At 37.3% G+C, this 18144-nt stretch overlaps 1 protein-coding gene across 4 annotated transcripts in view; it reads left to right on the top strand.

The window, feature by feature from the left end:
- The window catches only part of TENM1 (teneurin transmembrane protein 1), a 774232-nt gene that overhangs the window by 263753 nt on the left and 492335 nt on the right, over nt 1–18144 (top strand). For 3 of the 4 annotated variants that reach the window (XM_066357037.1, XM_066357038.1, XM_066357036.1), the window contains exon 4: nt 14258–14498. In XM_066357037.1, the coding sequence (XP_066213134.1) occupies nt 14258–14498 (241 nt within the window). Of the gene's footprint in view, nt 1–14257; nt 14499–18144 lie in introns of those variants that run through there. The other variant, XM_066357039.1, reaches the window with a different exon arrangement.

Here is an 18144-nt window from a genome sequence, read left to right as displayed (position 1 = left end):
CTTGCAACTGACATTTTAATTTTTTTATTAAATGTTTAATTTATTGTGTTAACATGGATTCAAGAGTCCCACTCAATGTAACACCTTCACCCCCTAACCACTTGCCCCTATTACCCCCCCCCTCTTTGCTTCCCTCCCCCTAACTCCCTCCCTCTCTTCCCTCTGAAATTTGCTATCCTACTATCTGTATCTATGTATTATGTATAATTTCAGTAATCCCTTTACCTTTTCTGACCCCATCTCCTCTTCCCCTTTTCCTCTAACAGCTGTCCCTCTGCTCCCCATGACCCTGCCTCTGCCTTTATTCTGTTCTTCAGTTCACCTTGTTCATTAGTTTCTACATATAAGTGAGATAATATATTTGTCTCTGCCTGGCTTAATTCACTTAGCATAAAAATCTCCACGTCTATCCATTCTATCACAAAAGGTAAAATTTCATTTTTTTCATGGCTGCATAGTATTCCATTATGTATATGTACCACAGCTCATCTACTCATCCAGTGATGTATACTTGCACTGTTTCCAGATTTTGCCTATTGTAAACAAAATGCTGCAATAAACATGGGGGGGGGTGCATATCTTCTTTTGAATCAGTGCTTTGGGATTCTGAAGATACATTCCTAAAAGTGGGATAGCTGGGTTGAAAGGTAGTTCCATTTTTAATTTTTTAAGGAAATGCCATGCTGTTTTTTCCGCAGTGGCTGTACAAGTCAGCATTCTCACCAGCAGTGAAGGAGGGTTCCCTTTTTTCCACACCCTCACCAGCACTTGTTGTGTGTTGATTTGTTAATGAGCTCCATTCTGACTGGTATGAGGTGATATCTCATTGTGGTTTTAATTTGCATTTCTCTAATGATTAGTGATGTTGAACATTTTTTCATATGCCTATTGGCCATATGTGTGTCCTCTTTGGAAAAGTGTCTATTCAGTTTCTTTGCCCATTTTTTAATTGGCTTGTTTATCTTCCTGGTGTTGAGTTTTAGAAGTTCTTTATAAATTTTGGTTATTAACCTCTTATCAGACATATTAGCGAATATATTCTCCCATTGTATGGGTTGTCTTTTTATTTTGTTAAAGGTGTCTTTTGCTGAGCAAAAACTTTTTAGTTTGGTATAGTCCCATTTGTTTATTTTGTCCTTTATTTCACTTGCCCATGGAGATATATTGGCAAAAATATTGTTACAAGAGATATCAGATAATTTATTGCCTATGTTTTCTTCCAAGATGTTCATGGTTTCACAACTTACATTTAAGTCTTTTATCCATTTTGAGTTTATTTTTGTTAATGGTGTAAGTTGATGGTCTAGTTTCATTCTTTTGCAGGTACCTGTCCACTTTTCCCAACACTGTTTATTAGAGAGACTGTCTTTACTCCATTGTATGCTCTGACCTCCTTTGTCAAATATCAATTGTCCATAAAGGTGTGGGTTTATTTCTGGGATCTCTGTTTTGTTCCATTGATCTGTGTGCCTGTTCTTATGCTGTAACTGGCTTTTTATGATTATGACTAGAAAGCCCTAAGGTTGACTCTGGCTAGACTTGCCGATGGAAATCCCATAAGTGGGAATAAATGAGAAACTGACCTTTATATATACATACAGATAAAGGGAAATTGCTTGAGTGCTGCCATAGCAAGTATTTGAAGTATGGGGAGCTGGATATTAAGTCTACATATGACTTACTGAGTAACAGAATTATATTTTACACAAGCTGTTTCCAAATGCTAATTAGACTGGGAGTACAAACAAAAACAGTCCCATAGTACTACATTCTTCTACCCTGTTAGACATCTCAATATATGCAGACCAGCAAGACTGCCTAAATAAGGTTTGCCTTGTATGCCTGCCAGTGTCCTAATTTTATTTATATCTTTTGCAGTGCTTATTTGCAGTTGGCAAGTAAACCAAAGTAAAAGCAAACTTGAATCCAGTCCAGGTTGTCATCATACCCATGCATGAACCCAGATGACGTTGTGCAGTTTGGTCTGGTGAAGAATTCATTGTTAGTACATAGGAAGGAGCATTCATGCACTTGTTCACTGACTTCAAGCACTATAAGAGGCCTCTTTGAAATCTGCTTCACATAAGCAATGTGCGTTTAATCATTTGTTCCTCTCAGCATCTCACCTATTGTAAGATAGTTTTCCCCACCAAGAAGGAAGGAAAGGGCCAGAGCTGTAAAGTGTGGAATAACAAAAGGCTTTATTAAGTACAGAGCGCATCCCGCCTGCCTGGCAAGGTTCCCTGTTCCCCGGGGAAAGATGGAGGTCAGGAAAGTCGCAAGGATTAAACCGCATGGGAGATATTTAAAGGGGTCCTCTAGGAAGTCGGGCTAATATGATGTGGTGATATCTCATTGGCTGGCAGACGGTCGCTTTTTTCCTAAAGGGTTCCTGTGAAGTTTCTTTTGGCGCACTTGGTTGTCGGCAGTCCTAGCCAAAGTTTGCGGGCCTGGGTTCCCCACGTGACCATCCCCCATTATCCACCAACCTTACACCTATCATACATAAAATGTTTCACCTGAGTACCATTTCGAAAACGTTATTTAAATGATCTTAGCTAAGAATTTACTTGTGACCTTGGCCAGGTGGCTCAGTGAATAAAGCATCATCTCAGCACACCAAGGTTGGGGGTTTGATCCCCAGTCAGGGCAAGTACAAGAAGCAATCAATGAGTACACAATTTAATGGAACAACTAAGTGGAACAGCAAGTTGTTGCCTCTTTCTCTCCTTCCCTTCCCCTCTCTCAAATCAATGGGAAAAAAATTTTAATTAACTTACTTAAGGATACTTTCTTCAGGGAAACAGTTATCAATCACTACCTTTGAAATATTTTCTTAACTTCCAGGATTGCCATTTATATTTATTACTGCAATCTCATATATTCATGGTTTCCTCAACACATTTTTTCATTTTTACTTCTCTTTATGCAGGCTAAATTTCTTTCCCTTGAGATGAGCTATTTTTTTTAGTTTTCCTAAGGCATCCAAACATTAGATTTCAGTGGATGGGAATAGAGAGAAACCTGTCTGAATTCACCAGTTGTTCCATCCAGTCTAATTTTATTTTAGTACATTGCACTAATTACCTTATTTTGATGGACATTTCATTTGATCCAGTGGCAGACACATCTATATCAATATATCAGTATATTTCCTAATTGAGCTGCCTTCTCATGACTTCATTAGCCATCTTCCATTTAATGAAGTCTCAAGTGCAATCTATACGTAATTTGAGGCTACATGTGAAAAGACATCATTACAAAAGAATTTGTCAGATAACTATTTTTGTATTCTGGGTGGTAATCATTTGAAATGTTGTATTTTGTTTGGGGAACCATAAAGACCTTGTTAAATTGGAGGGAGGACAGAAAGATAAGCAGTAATGTAATTGAGGGAATGAATCAGATTTTGAAGGAAAAATAAAATGAATTAAATATGCATAGCTTTGCATAACCAAAGTTTGTAAGACAGACTTAGTAAAAGTCTTCATGTTGACACTTCTCCAAAAAAGAGCACTATTTAACGTCTCACTCATTAAAATAGCATGTTGAAAAACAGGAAGATGAAAGTTTGTAATTATGAAGGGATTAATCAAGAAGATTTCAGGCAGAAAACTTCAGAAATAGGCTGTGCCCATGCAATGCCAAAACAGCTGGCAGGCCTGGCCGGGTAGTTCAGTTGGTTAAAGCATCATCCTGATACACCAAGGTTCAAGGTTGTGGCTTCAGTCCCCTGTCAGGGCACATACAAGAATCAACAAATGAATGCATAAATAAGTAAAACAACAAATCAACATTTATCTTTCTTTCCTCCCCTTCCTTCCTCTGCCTCTAACTAAAATCAATACAATTTTTTTTCAAAATTAAAAGAAAACCAGCTGATAAAAATTTGAGAAATTCAATCAAAAATACATTTGGCATCTTGAAACATTCTCTCTACCATAGTCACTATAATTGTTTCTTTTATATAAGATGAACTTAACTGAATTCTAACAGAAAATTTGTAATTTATGCAAATTAATTAAATTTACAAATAAACTATAAACTTGTTTTGAATAAAGTATGGGCTAAGCGTGTGGGAGGTATAAAGATAATTCAGACCTTGATCTTGATATAGGACAAGTAGGTGCAAAAGGAAAATAAAACTTACTCTTTTTTTCCTATGGAACTGTCACTTTCCAGCTTGTACTTCTTAGGAGACTCCCTCAGTAACCCAAAGGATATCAGGCAGAAAGGTGATGGCTGCCAGTAGTGTTCTACCATTAAATGGTAAGATCCCAATTCTCAATTTCTTTGTCCCCAGCACATTTGAATAATACCTACATGTGTAAAATACTCCTGTGAGAATACTAAGATTTTTTTTCCCAATCCCCCCATCTTTTTATTTTGGGAAGGAATAACCAAACTTTCATCATCACCAGGGTATGTATAGAATCATTTATCAGGAATGTGTGTATGGAAATCAGATATTAAATGGTTAGTAGGATCAGAATTGTGCCCAGTTCCTAGCACTGGCCATAATCCCACCCCTTATTATTCCATCAAAGAAAGCACATGCAAATGTAGCACAAAGACAGGCATCACTTTCATTTACCTGTTTTAAAATAAATCATATGCAAACTTTAGCCCTCTGTTGTCCTACCAAGTGAGAACAAATATTGGTGTGTAAGAATACTGTACGAAAGAACTGCTGAACTAGAGCAATGGGCTAAAACACAGGTGACATTTGAGACTCACCTTATTCTTGTTAATACTGTTATGAGTGCCATCTTTTTTGTTGTCCCAGATGTGGGTTGTGTACCTGTTCATTCCCAAGTACAGGCACTGGAGCTCATCTCCACTTTTCCACTGGAATTCCATGGGTCCCCTTTTTTCCTAAAGTCATGCTGGGGCTTGGAGGAACTTTCTCACCAAATAGCCAGACAATGATGGTTAGATGGTGGTACTAATAATCAGTACCTCTTTTTTTAGTCTTTATTTGAAAATAAAAGTTTGGGGTCGAGGGATTGAAATCTTTCCTAAACTTCCCTAGATCCCAGGCTTTGTTTTTATCTTCTAGGATGTTTTTGTCTTTTGCTTTTGTTTAACATATGTTAATTTGAAAAATATTTAGCTTAGAACTTTAGATGCAGTCATTACATTTTCTTGGTTTGTGCTTCAAACCTTGAGCTACGGTTCATAAATAACATTTCAATTATTTTAATCCATTCATTTTTTATCAAATATAGGGTGATCATTTATAATAGTCTAATAAAAATGAAGCTCTGAAAATGAAAACTTAGTAAAATTCCAGAATATTTATTATTAATTTATTAAATGACTCACTATCAATTAATTTATAACCCTTCCATTACCTACTTGCAAATAAATAATGACCTTGGGGATTGAAAATAATTGAAATACCTACATGCTACTTTAGTTTGGGTGTAAACTAAATATGAACTTTTAAGGATCATTACATTTTTATATTTTCTTTTTGATATACTTCACTGCCTAATAATAGAAGCCACAGCATCATTGTCAGCATAAGACAAAACAGGGCAATTATCTATTTCATGTTTTACAATACATAATGGATAATAGAGGTTACTTCAAGACCATAGTGAAAAAGGTTTTGGCTAACCATGGGTTTTAGTTGTAAATTAATATCATATATTATTAATTTTTATTTTATTTTATTTTTAATAAATTTTTATTAATGTTAATGGGATGACATTAATAAATCAGGGTACATATATTCAAAGAAAACATGTCTAGGTTATCTTGTCATTAAATTATGTTGCATACCCCTCGCCCAGAGTCAGATTGTCCTCCGTCACCCTCTATCTAGTTCTCTGTGCCCCTCCCCCTCCCCCTAACTCTCTCCCTCCCTCCCTCCTGCGTCCTCCTTCCCCCCACCCCTGGTAACCACCACACTCTTGTCCATGTCTCTTAGTCTTGTTTTTATGTTCCACCAATATATGGAATCATGTAGTTCTTGTTTTTTTCTGATTTACTTATTTCACTCCGTATAATGTTATCAAGATCCCACCATTTTGCTGTAAATGATCTGATGTCATCATTTCTTATGGCTGAGTAGTATTCCATAGTGTATATGTGCCACATCTTCTTTATCCAGTCTTCTATTGAAGGGTTTTTTGGTTGTTTCCATGTCTTGGCCACTGTGAACAGTGCTGCAATGAACATGGTGCTACATGTGTCTTTACGTATCAATGTTTCTGAGGTTTTGGGGTATATACCCAGTAGAGGGATTGCTGGGTCATAAGGTAGTTCTATTTGCAGTTTTTTGAGGAACCACCATACTTTCCTCCATAATGGTTGTACTACTTTACAGTCCCACCAACAGTGGATGAGAGTTCCCTTTTCTCCACAGCCTCTCCAACATTTGCTATTACCCGTCTTGTTGATAATAGCTAATCTAACAGGGGCGAGGTGGTATCTCATTGTAGTTTTGATTTGCATTTCTCTAATAACTAATGAAGCTGAGCATCTTTTCATATATCTGTTGGCCATTTGTATTTCTTCCTGGGAGAAGTGTCTGTTCATGTCCTCTTCCCATTTTTTTATTGGATTGTTTGTTTGTTTGTTGTTGAGTTTTATGAGTTCTTTGTAAATTTTGGATATTAGGCCCTTATCTGAGCTGTTGTTTGAAAATATCATTTCCCATTTAGTTGGCTGTCTGTTTATTTTTATATCAGTTTCTCTTGCTGAGCAAAAACTTTTTATTCTGATGTAGTCCCATTCATTTATCTTTGCCTTCACTTCTCTTGCCATTGGAGTCAAGTTCATAAAATGTTCTTTAAAACCCAGGTCCATGAGTTTAGTACCTATGTCTTCTTCTATGTACTTTATTGTTTCAGGTCTTATATTTAGGTCTTTGATCCATTTTGAATTAATTTTAGTACACGGGTACAGGCTGTAGTCGAGTTTCATTATTATTTAGAATTTGACATTTAAGTTTCCAAAGTGTGCCATAAATAGAGTTCTTTGCCATTCTAACTAAGAAAATGAATAGGTAATACATTTTTCTCTTTTTTTTTAATTGCCAAACTACTCTAAAATATAAGCAAAAATGTGTTCTTTCTATATTTTTACAACAAAGAAAATTAGGTAGTTTGAACATTTACTTCAGTAATTTAAGCCAAACAGTATTTAGCCAGAGTCCTTTGTGTTTTTGTTTTTTTTTGTTTGTTTGTTTGTTTGTGAAGTCCTAGTTGTTTGTTTTAATCTATATTAGAGTGTTGATTGAGTGAACAGACCAGCTATTTATTGGCAGGAATATTGACTATTATAGTGAAGATTGGCTAATTGCACTGGGTAAAGCCAACACAGCTGAGTAGGATTACCCCTATAATGGAGACAGGGAGACATGGGTTAAGGAAGGGTTGTCTTGTGGATTTTGCTCACTGTTATGCTTTTACTACACACTGGAGAACAAAAAGAAGAAGTTAATGAGACCTAAGAATAGAAAGGTTTGACTTTCTGGAGGTAGAACAGCACATCCTTTGAAGATAACTATCAGATTATGGAGAGAATGAAGTGCAAATACGAGTTTCAATACAAACATGTCAAAAGAGTGTAGATGCTTCAGTGTTGACCTTTATTTCTAGTGGTTGTAACAAAGATCAGCCTAACTGACAAAAATTAATAGAGTATACTCTCTTACTTTCTGGCTTAGTAAGAGGGTCATTCAGAGTCTTCAAAGGGATGTTCTTTGCAATCTCAAAGGTAGTACATAATATTGTGATGCTTAGGAGCCAGGCACAGTGCAGTTATCCAGAACCAGACTGAAATCATGTAACCGGGAAAGTGTTATGATTTATTGCCAGCTTTCCCCCAGAGCTTCTGCGATTCTTCTGCAGTCATCTGTTTTAATTGCAAATTCTCTGCTTTGTGTCTGCCTCCTCTGCCTCTTTTCTGTTGTTGTCTGTATCTTGCTCATACACATACCTGTACATACACACAGATATCTATTAAACATTAGCTATTTAATAGACTTTGTTTCTCAGTACAGTGGTTGACTTAACTAATGAATCTGCTTTTATTAAAGCTATATTAATGGACTGACCTGTGGTGGCTCAATGGATAGTGAGCATCTATCTGGAATGCTGAGGTCGCCAGTTCAAAACCCCAGATTTACCTGTTCAAGGCACATATGGGAGTTGATGCTTCCCTCTCCTTCCCCTCCTTATCCTCCTCCCTCCCATCTCCCTCCCTCTCTTTAAAAAAAGAATATATTAATATTGGTATATTCATATTCAAGCAATGTTATTTTAACCAGAAAGTGATAAGGCATACCTGTTTACTCAATTTTCTTCTGAAAATCAATTTTCTTACATTTCATGTTATTTGAACCTCTGATGATAATTATAAGGTTGAGAACAGAAATGTTCATATCGTGATACACTTAAAACTAATTTGATGATCACTGAATACTATCAAGTTCATGGATATTAGCCATAATGTGCAAGTTTATAAACTACCACTTCACGAGCTGTGAAAGCTCCTTGTGACAAGAAAGTATTTTTAAGTAGTAATATACACTTAGAATTCGTTGTAATAGTTAATATTAATAATAAACGTCTCTCTGTTCTTTTTAAACCTTCTTTTTTAATCTCCTTTCCTGCCTAGAAGGAAAAAGAGCTCAGAAAAGCAACCCAAGGAACCAAAGGCTTATAATTGGCTTGAGAGACTTGATATAAGTAGTTAGGGCAGTAACCTTTGGTGCCCTGATGTTCTTTGTTCATGTAGATTACCAAGGTCTTCATGAGCATTAATTAATATTCCCTCATAAGAGTTCAGAGAGGTGGAATACTAATACAATTCCATAATTCCTTATCCAAAACCTTTGGGGTCCATTTGTTTCATAATTTAGAATTTTTCAAATTTTACAAATGTAACATAATGCATGTATGGTGTATAACATGACACCAGTTTGGGATGTGGGCCATCACTCCTTAACAAAACACATCAATATTTCCACAACTAAATATATGAAAATTCACTAAATTAAATAAACACCATCTTCTCATATCAGTTCAGATCAAGCTGTGCCTCCAAATGAATTAGGAAAGTAAAACTCAGTTTTTAGGACTTTCACTCTTCCAGAGTTATAGAGAAAGTATTGTTGAACTATCTCCCTTTTGGCGGGATAATGAAACACAGACTACGGTCCAAAACAGTGCAGACATGTTTTCCGTCTCCCTCTGACCTTTTTATAGAACTATAGGATCACATGTGTCCCTTTTGGCAACATACACTGCACAGTAATTTTGGGAAAACAGTAATTTGGAAGGTATTGTAGTGTCACTACAGAAAGAATGATTGATGAAGACTACAGATCTGGGGAAAACTAGGCATGTGTCTACTTGGTCAAAATTTTTTAAAAAACAATGCTTTATTTCCTCTTTTTTATTTATTTCTTATTACTGTATTAATGAAAAATTTATTTTTGATACATACAGGAAATTATTTAGTTATACTACAAAGCTTGTTTTGAAAATATTAACTTGTTTCTAGTCTATTGGTATATTTGAGAATAATTTGAACATAACGCAAATTTTTATTTGCATATGTGGGACTTTATCTATTAAAATAAAAAGTGAGTCAGAAAACTGCATACAGCAGAATAAATCACAGGGGAATACACAAAAGGCACATATACATGCATGCATTGGAAGTCTACACCAGCTACCTTAGTTCACAACATGTGTTGGAAGATTTACCTATCCACATCCAGTGTTAGAATTTTCTGTCTGAGGCAGATAATTCCCCTTCCACCATTTCACATAATAAAACAAATAATAGTGTTCTATCAATAAAAGCAATATTAAGTTCTGACACCCACTTTCACATGCAGAATTCAGGTTATGTGTCCCAACCCCATTTTCCCATAAGCCCTTTGCTCATGTGTGATTTTGCCCAGTGCCATGAATTTTAGAAATGCAAACATTGCCTTATAGCTGAATTGACTGTATGTACTAATAAAATAAATGAAAGTAGCAGCACTGGTCAGATAGCTCAGTTGGTTGGAGTGCCCTCCCATGTGTGCTGGGGTTGTGGGTTCGATCCCTGGTCAGGGCACATACATGAGTAAATTAATGTATGTATGAATGAGTGAAAGGACAGATCAGTGTTTCTCTCTCTCTCTCTCTCTCTCTCTCTCTCTCTCTCTCTCTGTTTCTCTCTCAAATCAATAAATAATATTTCTTTAAAAAAGAAATAAAAGGGGCAAGAATCCTACTGACACTCTGGTAAGTTCCTACAAGGTGTTTCTGAGACATACTCTAAGTTCTGTTGAAAAATTTTTCTGACACATGATGCAAAATAAGGTTCATTTGCGAAAGAAAGAGAAAGCAGTGCCTGATGGTTTTCTTCTCCTCTTTACTTTTTGGAGAAAAGGGCAGTGTTGTTTTTGAAGACTCATGCTTCTATTAACAGCTCCATCCACCTAAATTGTCTGGAATTTGAATATAAGGTCTGAAGGAATAACTCTACCCCCCCCAATATCCAGGAAAGAGTTTCTTACCAAGATATTTTAGCACCTCAAACCTGAAACTGGCTCTTATCCAAGCATATTATGTGAATTGAACCTTTCCATCTGAAAACTTAATTTACTTTCAGAAGGCTTTATAACTATGTCTGGGCATCCATATTTGCATAATCACTATTCCCCCCTTCTCCTTTGCATCTTTCTCTTGGGCACAGAAATGTATTGTTGCCAGATACACTTGCAACTGAGTGCATGTGACTCTTAACCCTTAGAACTGGTCTTCTAGAGCCCCTGAAACTGATCCCTAATGTATTTTTCATTAGTGTTTAATATTGGGAAATCCTATTTCATGGAGCCCAAGGATTAAATTACTTCATTTGGGAAGGAACAAGTGCATTCTCCATCTTTCCTGAGGGTAAAAAGAGAATGAAGCTGAGGTAATTTGCATTTTGTAAGGACTTAAGGTCAGCATGTATTCCACTCAGTGCAACAATGCATTATTCTGAAAGCTTTCACAGAAAATATTAACAAGTAGGGAAACTTCTGCATATTTAAAATGTGGAAACAAAACAAAACTACTCAATAAAATAGATATAAATCAAGACACACCAACACATATCTATATATAATCAAAATGACTATACAAAGCAGTTTTACCTGAATCAGAAATGATGTAATATTTTATAATAATAACATGATTGTGCTTTTAGATGAAGAGAATTTTTATCATTTTTTCACAGTAATAAGTGAGTTGCAAAGATTTTGAGGAAATGTAGCAAGTGGTAAATCCAGATGATGAATGATTTTTTTTGAACACGTAATGCGTCAAAGCTTTCTTTTAAACAACTGCTGAGAGAAACATTGCTGATTAAAATAATAGATAGCATACGTATCACTTGGAGGTGTTCTAACCCCAAGACCCAAAATTGATTTCTTCTTCTAACTCTGGACTCTCACCTTTGCTTCCCTTCCCTGTGTCATTAAGTTTGTGGATTTATATAGCAGAGCTGTACAGTGTGTCACTGACACTCTCTCCATATCTTGGAAGGGCAGGATCTTAAGCAACCTCTTCAGCATATCATTGTTCTTGCCTGTGGAGCTGGGACAGATTTCACTAAAGCCTTCAAGGGGGAACCCTACTGTTCTGTGAATTATCAAATATATATCCAGTGGCTACATCAGAATGAAGATGCCAAAGGAACATTGAGGATGGTACTCTAGGTCCCATAGTTCAGGGAAACAAATAATAGTTTTCTATCAATAAAAGTTTTCAGGAATCTTACTCTGTGCTTCTACAGTGCTAAGTGTTGTGCAGCATACAATAAAAGCAGATGATCTTGTTCTAAGATACATGGAGTCTATTTTGGAAGATAAGACAAAAACATGAGATATCAATGGGATGCTGTAACATTCTAAACTATGGAGTCAAATTTATAATACAAATAAAAGAATCATTTATTTTCTAGAATAGTGTAATGGAAAAAGAATTGGGCTGGGAATTATCAGACATTGGCAGGTAGATTCACACATGTGGAATGACTGACCAAATCACTTCACCATCTGAGCCTGGAGTTCCTCATCTGTAAAATGAAGAAAATAGGACAAGGGCTGAACTAGTCGACCCCCTGTGGTTATCTCAAGTCTTATTTCTACTCATTCAATGAACAAATATGTTCAAGCACATTTTATACAAATTAAACTTGATTGTTAGTAAAAAAAAAATTATCATATCCATTTTACAAACAAGGGATTAGAGTTTCAGAATGGCAGAGGTGGAAATCCAACCCAGGTTTATCATATCCCCAAATTCTGTGCTTTGTTTCACTCTGCTGTGTTGCATAGCATGACGCCACACTGCCTTTATCCTTAAATTTAAGGAGATATTATTTAAGAAGTAAGCACACTTATAAACAAATTACTGCAGAGCAAGGTGGTATGTCATAAGTGAGAAATCCAGAAAATGTGGACGATTCTGTGTCTAAATGTTAAGGAGGTGAAAAGACAACTCATTACAGAGATCTGCAATATAGTAAGTAAATAGAGCTCTGGCCAGATAGTCAGGAGATGTGAGTGTTAATCTAAACCACACCACTTACTTACCAAGTTTCCCTAGACAAGCAATTCTCTGGGTGTCACTTTTCTCATCTACTAAATGAGAAGATCTTCAAGGTCCATTGGGTTCCAGCATTCAATCAATGCTTGAGTCTCAAGGATGGAAAGCATGCTTCTGGTTATTGTTATGAGTATATGACCAGAGGTTTTAAAAAATAGTGGAATATTAAGTCCTTGCAATGATTTTTGTAGTGGATGCGGGGTTTGGGCTGGGCCTGGAATAATGGAGGTAATTTAGAAAATTCATGAGGCATTTTAGTTCCTTTTAAATATACAAGGGTAACTAACTATATAAATAAATTCTTTGCATAAAATGAATGATCTTCACTCCCTTCCCTATCTATCTTTTGTACAATTCTGTTTTTCATATAGCAAGTTCATTTAAAGGGAGAGCCACCTATACTAGAAAATACGATCAAGAATTTGTCATGTTCTTGGGGGACTAGTATCACTTTAAAATATGAAAACCATACCAATATGTTTAAAATCAAGTTCAAAGTGGAAAGACTGAAAGAAGTGATTTTTTTTCCCCCGTGATCAGCCATCACAAAGGATGTCTCCCAACAATACAGCTGAGCCCTTTGCTAGGCATCAGAAACCTCTGGCATCTTTCTGCTTTTTCAGCTCCAGGTCATTTGGGAGGTGGCAAAGCCATGCAGTTCATAGAGTTTATCCAGAACGTGCTGGTGCTACAGGAAATCACTTGACATCTATTATGTTTCTCCTGTGGAAGAGAGGTGGCTATCAGCTACCATAGCAATTTCTCTTCAAAAGGGTTTAATTGGAGTATTTCTCATGGGACAAATTCTAACTCACTGTCTTTACTCCTGCCTGCCACAAAAACAATGGAAAAATACCAAACAGTAGCAATAACAGAAGTCTGAGGACCACTGTCCCAGGCTTCCCTCTCTGCAAACAGGCAGAAAAAATAATGTCCCTGCTGCCTAAGCTTCTGCTAATATGGCAGAGCTCTTATGTGCAGTGGTGGCCTTGGGGTACAGACTGTGCTTTGTGTGACCATGGAAATATATCTAATAACCTGAACAAGCTCCTTTCAACCTATTTTTACAAGTGGCATTCTGAGTATGGGGGCTAGCAAAGAGAGTGGTTTCAAGTGGTTGAGTTACGCACTTGTGAGCTTCTTTGCTAATGTATGTTTTGCTCTCGTGTAGGCAGGCTAGCATACTTTTTGGAGGTAAAGCCAGAAGGTGGCCTTATAGTTTTATTGGAAGTGTTGAATGGTTTGCCTTGCAATAAGTTTGTGCCTTTCACTGGTATTTTCCAAAGTGAGACATTTGCAACTGATGGAAATCGGCTCACTTCTGTTCTGTAACTCTGTGTCTTGTTGATGATTTATTTGTTCAGTAGCAGAAACGATGACAAATTGTGTAAGGCGGCCTCATTTACTTTTTAGCTGCAATAGCCTTGAAGAATTTACATGTAAATGCAACTGTGAATGTTTTACATTTCATGAGCATGTGGGTACGTGTTTTGGAAAGTCAAGTGACATTTTTACAGATAGACTGAACTTAACTCTCTCCACACCTCACAGGTTATATTATTCTAAAATGTGAAGTCTGACAAGCTGTGTTTTCTTGACTACCAAGTGGGAGATTAAGTCTCTATTTTGTGTTTTTCTTCTCTTCTCTTTAGAGATGCAGAGCAGCCCACACAACCAGTTCACCTTCAGACCCCTCCCACCACCACCGCCACCTCCTCACGCCTGCACCTGTGCCAGGAAGCCACCCACTGCAGCAGATTCTCTTCAGAGACGATCAATGACTACCCGCAGCCAGCCCAGCCCAGCCACTCCAGCTCCTCCAACAAGTACACAGGATTCAGTTCATCTGCATAATAGCTGGGTCTTGAATAGCAACATACCATTGGAGACCAGGTACTTGAACTATTACTGAACCCACTAAATTTAAGGATTAATAGAGGGTGATTCCAGTACAGAAACTCATCTCTCTGTAGACATCTTCAGAAACACACGCGTCGGGGTCGCGACCCACTGGTTGAGAACCGCTGATCTAAACTGTAATTGAATCCTCAAAGTACTAAAAGGCAATTGTCCCTTGTTTTAAGAAACTTCAATATTACTGGAAAATCCAAACACAATTGGAGGAACAGTGATAGTTCTTATTTCGTTTATTATAGGATTCTTTGAAAAAGTAAGTTGTGCCCTGGCTGGATAGCTCAGTTGGTTTGAGCATCATCGTGAAGCACAGAGGTTGCCAGTTCAATCCTTGGTCAGGGCACATACTGGAACAGCTCAATGTTTCTGCCTCTCTCTCTGTCTCTCTCTCTCTCTCTCTCCCTTCCTCTATCACTAAAGTCAATAGAAAGAAAGAAAGAAAGAAAGAAAGAAAGAAAGAAGAAAGAGAAAGAAAAGGAGAAAGAAAGAGAGAAAGAAAAGAAAAAGTAAGTTGCCTTCAAACAGTTTTAAAAAGGATTTGCTTCATGAATTGGAAGTCCATGTGAGATTTTTAAAGCTTGATTCTACCTTTAGGATGAAGTTTGGTCTTTTGAGCAAAGAAATTTGCCTCTTTTTCTGTCACTTCTTGTATTCAGGTTTGCAGATTCAATCCTCAAATCCTTGTCACGTGATTACAGTTCTACTCCTCCACAGCTCTTGGTCCCTTGATCATAATATATTTCAGAACTAGATGTGATTAACTGAGAAATTGTTCATCATTTCTAGTCACTATATTAAACCGAAAATTACAACTTTCTATTAACATAGAAAAACATTACCTAATAAAGTCCTTATAAATTCAAGGACTTCCCTTGTCTTCTATAAACCTTATTTAGATCTACCACCAAAGCTTTTTCTAAGCACATTTGTATGTAAACAATGGGTATAATATATCACTTCATAAGCAATGTCTGCTGTCAATTCCAATCAGTTTCTATCCCAATATTTGAGAATTGGAATGGAAAGGGGAGGACTAATAAACCCACAATATAAGGCTGGTAATTTTTTCCCCTAAGCAGCATATTAAGTTAAATGTCAAGCATGGCATCGCAGAATATGTCACCACCAACAAACCAAAAGCCCTTTGTCCCAGATCCAGGAGTCTCTGTATCATTCATCCCTTACTAGATTACATAGTTTGATGAAGTGATATTTCTACTATCTCCCAAAAGAAAATATAACAGTCAGCACCTATGGTGAAGATAACCCAATTAGAACTGTGTTAGTGATATGGTTTGTGTATAGTTTTTTTTTGTTTTTTTTTTTAGTTTTAAATTAAAGATGGGGAGGTGAATGAAGTGAACAAAGCTGAGATTAATGTACAGTGTGTCCTCAAAGAGTTTTCACTAAAAGTGGTAATTTACTCATTCTTCTTTTAATTCTTTTGCAGGGTTTAGTGATAGAGATCGATAACTAGCAATCCCAACAAGTAAACATACGCCTTTCCTCTAAGAAGCCAAGTACACAAAATCTGAAAGGAGGGTGGGGAATAGGCTCAGGCAAATGGAGAGCAAAACTATTTTTATGTGAAATGTACATCTAGGCGTGTTTGTACAAACTGCACCCACGGACCTTCTGTATCTATGCAAGGAATGTATTAATTGGTCTCATTTTCAGAAGATGCAGAGAAGAACATAAGTTTTCATGTGAGACTGAGCAGAGAACACATTTTTAGTATATTTGAAAATATATTCAGCACCATAAAGATTAATTTAAAAAAGGACAACTAGAGAACTATTAGCCTGATCAGCTGGGATTTCCCAAATACAGCCTTTAAAATGTTTTCATGTGTACTCCATTACAGGTAACTGCAGGTGCCCTGCTGTTTATCATGCCTCTCTGAGCCTCAGCTTCCTCATCTGTACAAATAAAAAAGCCTGTCACAACAGGTTGTCAGGAAGATTAAGCTAATATAGCAGAAAGTGTCTTATATGTAGTAAAGCATTCCTCAATTCAAAGGAAAAATCACCATCCCTACCTAGTGGTCACCTGCTTCTACTTAAATATCTCCAAAATAGGAAATTGACTTATTCCTTCGGCATTCCCTGTCATCTGAAACAGCTTCTGGAATGTTTTTATTGAACCAGAATCTCCCACCTCTTAACTCTGCCCATTTCTCCCAGATCTAGTTCTAAGATGTAAAGTTGTAACCATCCAGATTCACATTGAATTTGGCCATAAGGTAAAGAAACTGTGGCGCTGGAAAACAGTGAGCCATACCACTTTATTGGAGGCTCACAAAGGCAGACAAAGCCAAAGAAGAAGAAGAAAAAAAAAAGGAACACCTGCTTTTCACAGTGGAGGTCAAGGGATCAGGAAACAAACTGCACCTGTCTGAGGCAGGAGCACAATCTGATTTCATCCCCCCTGAGGGGAAGCCCTTACATCCTTAGTGCTGTCACTGCACATGCACTAATTGCACAAAGTGCTCGCAGCTGGTAAACCAGAGAGCAAGCCTATCACAGCTGTTGTCCTTATACAGGGTGTCATAGAATAAGTAAAATCCCTCTCACACCCAAAAGCTCTTCAGTATTCCAGATTCTTTTTGTCTTTGAGCTAAATGGTTCTCCAGTTTCTTCAGCTGTTTCTCATAGTAACTGCTTTCAAATCCTCCATCCTGGACTCTCTGTACTCCAGTCCCACACTCCACTCTATCCACTGCTCTTGAAGTGTCATGGCCAAGGCTAGATGTAGGTGTGGGTTCTTATTAAGTTCTTTGGTTACAAAGAGCAAAGGTCATTCAGCTTATCTGGAGTAACTGCAGATGTCTTTTTAAGTATATGATCAGTTTCTGGGGACCCAGGAATTTTTGGTCAATTCCCCTTGGCAGATAAAGTTTATAGGTCTTTGGCACTACTATGACTCAGCAATCCTCTGCATTTTGTGCCCATTATGTCTCTTTCTTTGTCCAGTAGTATATCATCAGCTTAATATTTCTTTTGTCTACTGTAAGGCTGGTGGTCATGGCCATGCACGTTCACACTGGATTTGGGCAGACAGTAAAGGAATGGTGGAGCCAAAAAATGGTGGCCTATTTCATTGATTAGAGTCTCACAATGGCAGATGAGCAAGCAGGTAGGGAAATTGCTTCTCTCTCTCAGGGCTGACAAGCAAACAGGCTGGGGGAGAAAATTCCTTCTCCAGCAAACAACAGGAAAAAAGATGCCCCTCCCAGTGGCAGCAGGCAATCCACAATCTACAATCTGCCACCCTGAAAACAAGCACCTGCAGCCTTACATAGAATATACACAGGTGGCACTGCCACATGCTCATGCACCAGTCAGGCAAAGTACAAGTGAGCAAGCCTAACACATTTGTTTGCCCAATATTCCACCCCTTTAGGGTTGCCTACTTCACAATCTACATGACAAGTATCTTCTGTGATGGTCCCTATGTGAGGTACATTACATAAACAGACTACAGCAACAACACGAGTTATAAAATCACAACAACTACAAAAGTGCCATTCACAATGTCTCCCTGAGCACCCTGCCCAAGGCGCTAAATGGAAGGCCTATCTCTAGTCCCCTAACCCACAGTAGGTGGGAGGGCCTGCATAGTCGAG

Source organism: Saccopteryx leptura, chromosome X (genome assembly GCF_036850995.1).
Source record: "Saccopteryx leptura isolate mSacLep1 chromosome X, mSacLep1_pri_phased_curated, whole genome shotgun sequence".
In the NCBI taxonomy this organism is placed as follows: domain Eukaryota; kingdom Metazoa; phylum Chordata; class Mammalia; order Chiroptera; family Emballonuridae; genus Saccopteryx; species Saccopteryx leptura.
The sequence above is the reverse complement of the archived record's forward strand: the minus strand, read 5'-3'. Positions and strand labels throughout refer to the sequence as shown.